The sequence below is a fragment of the Haplochromis burtoni genome, unplaced genomic scaffold, assembly GCF_018398535.1.
Source record: "Haplochromis burtoni strain Fernald_Lab_line unplaced genomic scaffold, NCSU_Asbu1 Contig_1194, whole genome shotgun sequence".
In the NCBI taxonomy this organism is placed as follows: Eukaryota; Metazoa; Chordata; class Actinopteri; order Cichliformes; family Cichlidae; genus Haplochromis; species Haplochromis burtoni.
Window position 1 is genome coordinate 19242 of NW_024583555.1, and position 9053 is coordinate 28294.

Genomic DNA, 9053 nt, shown 5'->3' on the forward strand with positions numbered 1-9053 from the left:
TTGTCCACATCATCCTCTTCATGCATGTTGTCTTACTCCAAGCTGTATAGGCTCGAAAGCCTACTACCAATTAAGCATATTAGGTGATGTGCAACTCTGTAATGAGAAGGGGTGTGGTCTAATGACATCAACACCCTATATCAGGTGTGCATAATTATTAGGCAACGTCCTTTCCTTTGGCAAAATGGGTCAAAAGAAGGACTTGACAGGCTCAGAAAAGTCAAAAATAGTGAGATATCTTGCAGAGGGATGCAGCAGTCTCAAAATTGCAAAGCTTCTGAAGCGTGATCATCGAACAATCAAGCGTTTCATTCAAAATAGTCAACAGGGTCGCAAGAAGCGTGTGGAAAAACCAAGGCGCAAAATAACTGCCCATGAACTGAGAAAAGTCAAGCGTGCAGCTGCCAAGATGCCACTTGCCACCAGTTTGGCCATATTTCAGAGCTGCAACATCACTGGAGTGCCCAAAAGCACAAGGTGTGCAATACTCAGAGACATGGCCAAGGTAAGAAAGGCTGAAAGACGACCACCACTGAACAAGACACACAAGCTGAAACGTCAAGACTGGGCCAAGAAATATCTCAAGACTGGTTTTTCTAAGGTTTTATGGACTGATGAAATGAGAGTGAGTCTTGATGGGCCAGATGGATGGGCCCGTGGCTGGATTGGTAAAGGGCAGAGAGCTCCAGTCCGACTCAGACGCCAGCAAGGTGGAGGTGGAGTACTGGTTTGGGCTGGTATCATCAAAGATGAGCTTGTGGGGCCTTTTCGGGTTGAGGATGGAGTCAAGCTCAACTCCCAGTCCTACTGCCAGTTTCTGGAAGACACCTTCTTCAAGCAGTGGTACAGGAAGAAGTCTGCATCCTTCAAGAAAAACATGATTTTCATGCAGGACAATGCTCCATCACACGCGTCCAAGTACTCCACAGCGTGGCTGGCAAGAAAGGGTATAAAAGAAGAAAAACTAATGACATGGCCATCCTTGTTCACCTGATCTGAACCCCATTGAGAACCTGTGGTCCATCATCAAATGTGAGATTTACAAGGAGGGAAAACAGTACACCTCTCTGAACAGTGTCTGGGAGGCTGTGGTTGCTGCTGCACGCAATGTTGATGGTGAACAGATCAAAACACTGACAGAATCCATGGATGGCAGGCTTTTGAGTGTCCTTGCAAAGAAAGGTGGCTATATTGGTCGCTGATTTGTTTTTGTTTCTGTACTCTCTAGTTGTTGTTCAATAATAAAATTATTCCTCAAAAATACAACTTGCCTAATAATTCTGCACTCCCTGTACATATTACTTTATGATTTTTATCATTAAATTGGACAACTTTCATGTGGTTTTATTTCATTTCTTTGATTGATTTGATTTATTAATAATGTAACTGGACTTACTTGTGGAGTACAGTGGTATACAAAGGTACTATCTGCTATCTTTTTCATTGTCTTATTTGTGTCATTTTCAAATATCTGTTACCTAAATTTGTAAGGAAGTTTGTAACTTCAGAAAAAAATAACTGACTCAATTTCAGGCTATCAGGCTGTCAAGTCACAGAACAAGGCTGTGCTGCTCTGGCCTCAGCTCTGAGTTCAAACCCTTCCCATCTGAGAGAACTGGACCTGAGCTACAATCATCCAGGTGACCAAGGCGTGACTCTCCTTTCTTTTGGCCTGAAGGATAGACAATGCCAATTGGAAACACTCAGGTACGAACAGAAAATTAGCAGCCTACTAATTACTAATTAAAATACTTTTGAATATTAATCATATAATTAAACCTCTGAGGTTTCACTCAATATTGGTGATGACTTCCTGCTCCAAATGCTGCCCCTATATTTTGGAGATAAGTAAACAGGATTTATTTTGAAAAAATATAAATAGTTATTTAAACATGTCAGTGCATCATGGGTAATATGCTTTGGCAAAAAGGAAAGTTTTAAGCCTAATCTTAGAAGTAGAGATAGTGTCTACCTCCTGAATCCAAACTGGAAGCTGGTTCCACAGAATAGGGGCCTGAAACCTGAATGCTCTGCCTCCCATTCTACTTTTAAATACTCTAGGAACAAGAAGTAAGATCTTGTATGTGAAGAGAAGGATTTTAAATACAATTCTGGATTTAACAGAGAGCCAAAGAAGAGAGGGAGTATGAGAGAAATATGGTCTCTCTTTCTAGAGGCCATAAGAAGATCATTTGTAGCCTTCACTAATACAAACAAAAATGAGATAACACGGAGTATGGAATACAATGAATTTTAATATTGAACTTTAATACTACTACTACTACTACTACTACTACTACTACTACTACTACTAACAACAACAACAACAACAACAACAACAACAACAACAACAACAACAACAATAATAATAATAATAATAATAATAATAATAATAATAATAATAAGCAACAAATATATATAATATAGAAGCAACATTGAAATTAAAGCTGCAAGCAGCGTTATGAGGGCCCTCACACCCCGGCGTGTCGAGCCACGCCCACCACCTACACCAAGCATTTCCAATCTGATGTCACATTGATGGAATTCATGCGTAGAACCACCAGCTAAAATTTCATTTCATTCAATGATAATTATAGTCGTCCCACTAGGTGGCGCTCTAACCATTACTGATAAATTGCTTGTCAAATATTTCCGAGCTTGACTCTTGACTCATGCCTGCGAAGTTTGGGAGAGATTGGACATTGTGTTTTTGAGTGACAGCAAATTACTGCTTTTTGGCGAGTGATTGAAACTCCACGTGCCGCCATGACCACCCCGTTTCCCTAAACGTAAAAAGCTTCGCAATTTAACGTCACAAAGGTCTTTAGATTCCCTGCACTGGAGATCGTGTCGATCCGATTAAAATTCCTTGGAGGAGTTCGTCAAAGTACGAGGCCTGAAAAGAGGGGAAAATGTCGCCAAAATTACACATTAATTTTAAAATGGCTGACTTCACATGGCTGATCACATAACAAGAAAGCCTTCATCACATTGGAGGTGTGGGCCAAATTTCAAGAGTTCTTGAGCTTTCTAAGCCCCTCAAATGCCACTTCATCTTTCATGGTGAACCACCTTGCCACCAGGGTGCGCCGTTAAGTTTAAACTCACAATTGTCTCACTGAAGCATCATGAGGGACTGATGTTAATATTCACCGCTTTTGAGGTGGACCTGATGAACCTGTGAAAACCAGTATATAGGGATGGGTATCGAAACCCGGTTCTTGTTGAGAACCGGTTCCCACTGTTTCAATTCCTTGGAATTGTTTGCCATTTTTGCAAATGATTCCCTTATCAATTCCAGTCGCCCCGAATGATGTCACCACATTGCGGAGTGTCATTTACTAAGCGGCTCAAACGCTCAAAAGTTTGGTTATACTTTACGAGAACGGTTAGATAGTAGATATTTCATTTAAGGGAGGAAACACTACGAATATGCAAAAAGCATTTGCGCACAAAACACGCGATGACCTTAAATGAATGTCGTGTTTTTAATTCTGCTCCGGACTCATGAATCTCAACCCAGCAGCAGCGGTAACATTTGTATGTCCTCTCCCGTTAATTTGGCAGGTAAATAATCAACTAACAGTGCATATTATGTTAGCGCGATCTGCCTTATTACAAAACCTGCCATTACTGTGCGCTGCATTTAGGTGACCATGATGAGAGAGACAGACAGAAGCTGTGTCCCAAAACGTCGGCTGCATCCTTCGGAGGACCTGGCCTTCGCAGTCTACGTGGGCTCAGTGTTGCCAACTTAGCGACTTTGTCACTATATTTAGCGAGTTTTCAGACCCCCTTAGCGACTTTTTTTCTAAAAAGCGACTAGCGACAAATCTGGCGACTTTTTCTGTTATTATTGGAGACTTATTTATGACGACTTTTTGACGTGAAAACGCTCTTTTCACGCTCTTACTCTAAACAAGCAGCGGTGCTGCCTTGGACACCTCACCCGTGCCAAAGCACTCCCAGGCGGAGGATAGTCCTCCCCCAGCTGCTATTAGGGTAGGAGACGTTCACACCTGTGCGTCCAAAATGCAAATGAATCGCGCATGAGTGAAGCCGCTGCTCCCGCACTGACTGTAACGCAGTCAGTTCTTCTTTTACTGTTATGCTGTTTTCTGGATCACAAGGTTTAAAACTACTTATAAACACACACACTCACACACAAAGTAACTCCACCAGAGTGCCAATTTCGGGTCACTTTTGCTGGTCCAGGCCCGGATAAAGGAGCAGGGTTGGAATTGTGACATTAAAAAACAATAATTGCTAAAAGAAATTTAATTTGTAGTTCTAAATAAATTCTAACTAGGACGTTTTTTACTCACTTTATGTGTCTTCCACGATGTTATTTCTCTCTCCAACAACGTAGGTTACAATTACATTAGCATGACCAATTATGCAAATTATGCGATGACGTCATTTGGCAACTTCTAGCAACTTTTAGGAGAGCCAATAGCGATTTTCCTTACTGAGGAGTTGGCAACACTGCGTGGGCTGGGTCCTTCGAAGACTGAGAAGGCCGGAAGTGTGAGGCTGTGAAATGGAACGGTCTAGCCTTCAGATTTGCATCACCGCTGTCTCGGTGGAGTTTAATAAACTCGGCCGTCTGCTCCTTGCTATCTAAAATATAACAGGACACTGGCGTAAATTTTCGACCGTCTCACACTTCTGTTTAATCAGTTTTCTGTTTGATGTTTATTCAGCTGTGTGAAAATCCCGGAGGAACACACCAGATAGATTAATAACATTTTATTTAATCTAATAATCTAATAACTTTGATCTCAGCCAAACCGATTTACTCCGGAACAAATAAAACACTGAAAAAAAGACAAACAATTACATTTTTAAGTTATCTGAGTGACTTATATATTCGTTTAACCTGAGTAGTGAAAGAGCTGGGATCTGAAAACGACGAAGCCACGATTCCACTGCTCTCTCCGGCTCGAGTGACCACTGAACCCCCCGGCTTGCTATCTAGTGGGTGGCTAACAGACGTCTCTAAAAACGTCGGCGCACTTTTGCAAATATGCAATGTCTTGATAAACCAAGCAGATATTTGAAATTTACACAGCTTCTTTCTCGCCTGAAAATATGTAAAAAGTTTATTTTGTGACCCAGAAAGATTAATAAGAGTAATTTTAAAACTTAGTAGTGGCCGCCATTGTTAGCAGCTGAAATTTGGCTGGGCCGCGCTATGAATTCTGGGATATGGTGGGCCACGAAGGACACACCCGACCCATCCTTCAAATTCGGGGAAATGAAGGACGCATTTGTCGGCCGCATTTGAAGGAGTCGACGAATTGGTTGGCTCAGATGCTGGCAGTTCTCGCTGCAGTCTACCGTTAGCATCTCCTTTCAGGCCAGGATATACGAATGTCACTGAGCAGTGTCTAAGTTTGTGGTAAAAGGCCTGCACCCATTTGCCACAGCAGATGCCCTCGATTTTCGGTAAGTGAATGTGTTTAATTGTAGGCAGGGACATTACTGGATATTCTTGTGTAATTGCTACAGAATAATTTATGTTATACTTTGTTATTGCTACAGAAGAATATTTATTTTATTATTTTACATTTACAATTTTTTTTCCTGGGGACCCCGTGACACCCCATTGAAGAGCCATAGGCTGGATCTCTTAAGGATCTCTTAAGATCTCACTGTTGGGTTTGTAAGGCCATGTTACTCCTAAATTTCTATCTTGTTCAAAGAGAAGATATAAAACAAAGTTCTAAGCTAATTGACCTTAGTGTTCTCCTTTTTAAAAAAAAAAAGAATCGATAAGAGAATCGATAAAGAATCGAATCGTTAAACAGAATCGAAAATGGAATCGGAATCTTGAAAATTTTATCAATACCCATCCCTACCAGTATATCAAAGTATAAGACATGACATTTCCTGTTCCCACTACGTGGTGCTCTGTGTATTCCTAACAATGGGCGTATCAATCTATTCAGGGCAGGTCTGTCATCATGCCTGTAAAGTCTGGTACTGATCAGACTGGATTTCTTTGAGTTATACTAATTTGTTTCTTCATGGCGAGACATCAGTGTTCGCCATGCTGCTGGGGTCACACCCTTTCCTGAAGACGCACACATTTCAATGTATTGCCAACTCCTTAAGGCTTTCCTGGAGAAATATGAGGCTGCACACGTCACCCACCACAAAATCAGTATATCAAAGTATAAAACAGGACATTTCCTGTTCCCACTAGGTGGTGCTCTCCCTGATGTCAAATATGGCTATTGAAATATGTTAAGGGGTGAAGCCTTATCATATGTGTGTACTTCGGTCAAGATTGGACAATGTATGACAGAATGAGAGGCAGTAAGATTTTCATGGCGAATCATCGAAATTCACCGTGGCGCCACGGCCATACCATTTCCCAAAAACTCAAAAGCTCCGCAATTTCACATGGCCCAGGTGTGTAGTTGATACTGACCAAATATGAAGCTTATACAATCAAATCCCAAGGAGGAGTTCGCAAATGGCATGAGTTTGCAATGGCAAAATGGGAGCCAAAATATCACCTTCAATCCAAAATGGCGGACTTCCTGTTGGGTTTGCATCACTGACTTTTTTATTCGTGTCAGCATGATACACATGTGGGTCAAATTTGATTCATGTAGCTTTAACTGTGTGTTCGTAGGACTGCATTTAACAACGCATAGGTGGCGCTCCAGAGCCATTTTCCAATGCTCATATGTAAAACCATTAAAATACAAAATTTTTCACCAGACCTGACACGTGTGCAAAATTTCAAGAGTTTTTGAGCATGTTAAAGCCCTCAAAAGGCATTTGTTTTGCCTGAATAATAATAAGAAACGGAACAGATACAATAGGGCCCTAAATAATAAATTATTATTAAAAACTCAATAGTAGAAATAAATAAATGAGAAAATAAATTGTTTTTCCACTTTTCCTCCCTCAGGTTGGACCATTGTGGAGAACAGCGACTGAAACCTGGTCTGAGGAAGTGTAAGAAACATTCATATATTAAAATTTCAATTTTCCTATGATGTAAAGAGGAACTAATCTGCAAAAACCAGCTTTGCAGTATTAGGGTCATGGCCTCCTTCACTGTTTAGTCATGGTCAATAGTCTGTTAGGATTCATTTCAGCTAATTGGAGTCCGTAAACTGGATATTTTGGCTATGTTTGTGCCTTTTGCAGCATTTTTAATGCAATTATCTGACAAATAATATGGCGGCTGTGTGGTTAGTTTTACTAACTCACTGTTCAAGTAGTATGAGCTCCAGTTTTGATGAATGAATTTCTAGAATTGTAATGTCACATATCACCAAATAGCAGATGTCTGTGTCAGTGTAAATGGTAAATGGACTGGTTCTTAAACAGTGCTTTTCTACCCTATCTTTCCCACGTATTCTATGCTCTTTCTATGTAAGTCCTATCTAACATTCACACATATTCTTACTCTGATCGGTCAACTTGGGGTTAGTATCTCACCCAAGGGTATTTGCCACACAGACTGGAGCAGATGGGTATCGAACCACCTTCAAATGTGGTCACTTCTACCTCCAAAAAACAAAAAATATTTGTTTTGTGAGTCTGTGGTTGGATGATAGAATAATACTTTGTGCTGTTGTTTCTTTCAGATTTCTGTGGGCTTGAACTGGATCCAAATACAGCGCACAGAAACCTCAAACTGTCTGACGACAACAAGAAGGTGACTGTGGTGAAAGAGGAACAGCCCTATCCAAATCATCCAGAGAGGTTTGACTACTGCTGCTGGCAGGTGCTGTGTAAAAATGGTCTGACTGGTCGTTGTTACTGGGAGGTGGAGAGGGAAGGGCAAGTTGTCATAGCAGTGACGTACAAAAGAATCAGCAGGAAAGGGAACAGTGCAGACTGCAGGCTCGGGTGGAATGACCAGTGCTGGAGTCTAATCTGCACTCAAGAGAAATATTCTTTTTGGCACAACAAGAGAGAACATGTTGTCTATCTTCCTTATGGTGCTACTCTACCTAAAAGAATAGCAGTGTATGTGGACTGTCCTGCTGGTACTGTGTCCTTCTACCAAGTCTGCTCGGACAAACTGACCCTCCTGCACACCTTCCACACCACATTCACCGAACCAGTCTACCCTGCCTTTGGGTTCGGGTTTGGGTTCTGGTCATATGAGTCCACTGCATCTCTGTGTGAGTTGTAGGAGAGAGTCTGCTCCTGACTGCAAACTACTGCTGATGGTGGTTTTCACTCTGCACACCACAGACTATAAACCAAAGGACCATGTAGCAGTTACCCTCCTACTGATTCTGCATAACAGAGGTGGTCACCAGACGTTTGGTGGTGAATGAATGAATGTCCTACCAAAGACCTGAAAATAATGTAATCCTTTTTTTTTTTTTTTTTTACCCCATGGTCATAAATGCATGACATGTATGACAGTATTGGAAGGGGCTGTGAATATAAACTTGCCAGCAGTTGACAGACATGTATGGTGTTATTTTTGTGCCACTATTCTGAGCGCACGTGAAAAAAATTTGCAGGTGCAAGTGTTGCATTTTTCGGAGAAATTTATTTTGAGCAAAGAAAAGCTAAATTTGAGTGAACAAAATTCATTGCTGCGTGCAAAAAATGCATTTCAGTGTTTGCTATTATCCATACACACACACAATAGCAGTGCCTCCTGTGTGGATCAACATGCATGTATTCCAAAGGTTTCTCCATGTAACGATCTGCTAGGGAGTGTGGGGAGCCATAGCCCCGTCCTCCAGGGTATGAAGCAGGTATGGAGGAGATCCAGGCCCCATATATACAGAGGCCCCAGAGTACAAGGACCCGAGGAGGACCACCAAAAGGGGGGAAACTGTGCCACCCTCCTGGGAAGAGCTGAGTAGAGCCCCAAACGAGAGGTCACCCAGCAGCTACGGAGCAGAGGCCAGAGGGGGTTGCAGTGGCGTGCCCACGGGCTCTGCCGGCAACCAGCTGTGCCAGAAAGGACCGAGCTTCAGGCCCAGAGGCCAGAGGCCTGAGGGCATCCCATCCCCCAGAAGGGGCCCAGCCGGGCCACAGGCGTCAGGCCCCGCCAATCGGCC

At 42.1% G+C, this 9053-nt stretch overlaps 1 protein-coding gene across 2 annotated transcripts in view; it reads left to right on the top strand.

Annotated features, from left to right (window-relative positions):
* The window catches only part of LOC102304064 (NACHT, LRR and PYD domains-containing protein 3), an 18896-nt gene extending 10135 nt beyond the window's left edge, over positions 1-8761 (top strand). For both annotated transcript variants that reach the window (XM_005952086.3, XM_042216684.1), the window contains exons 6-8: positions 1534-1707; positions 6926-6972; positions 7611-8761. In XM_005952086.3, coding sequence (XP_005952148.1) covers positions 1534-1707; positions 6926-6972; positions 7611-8164 — 775 coding nt within the window. In that variant the 3' untranslated portion in view covers positions 8165-8761. The remainder of the gene's footprint in view (positions 1-1533; positions 1708-6925; positions 6973-7610) is intronic.
* The last annotated feature ends 292 nt before the right edge of the window (positions 8762-9053 follow it).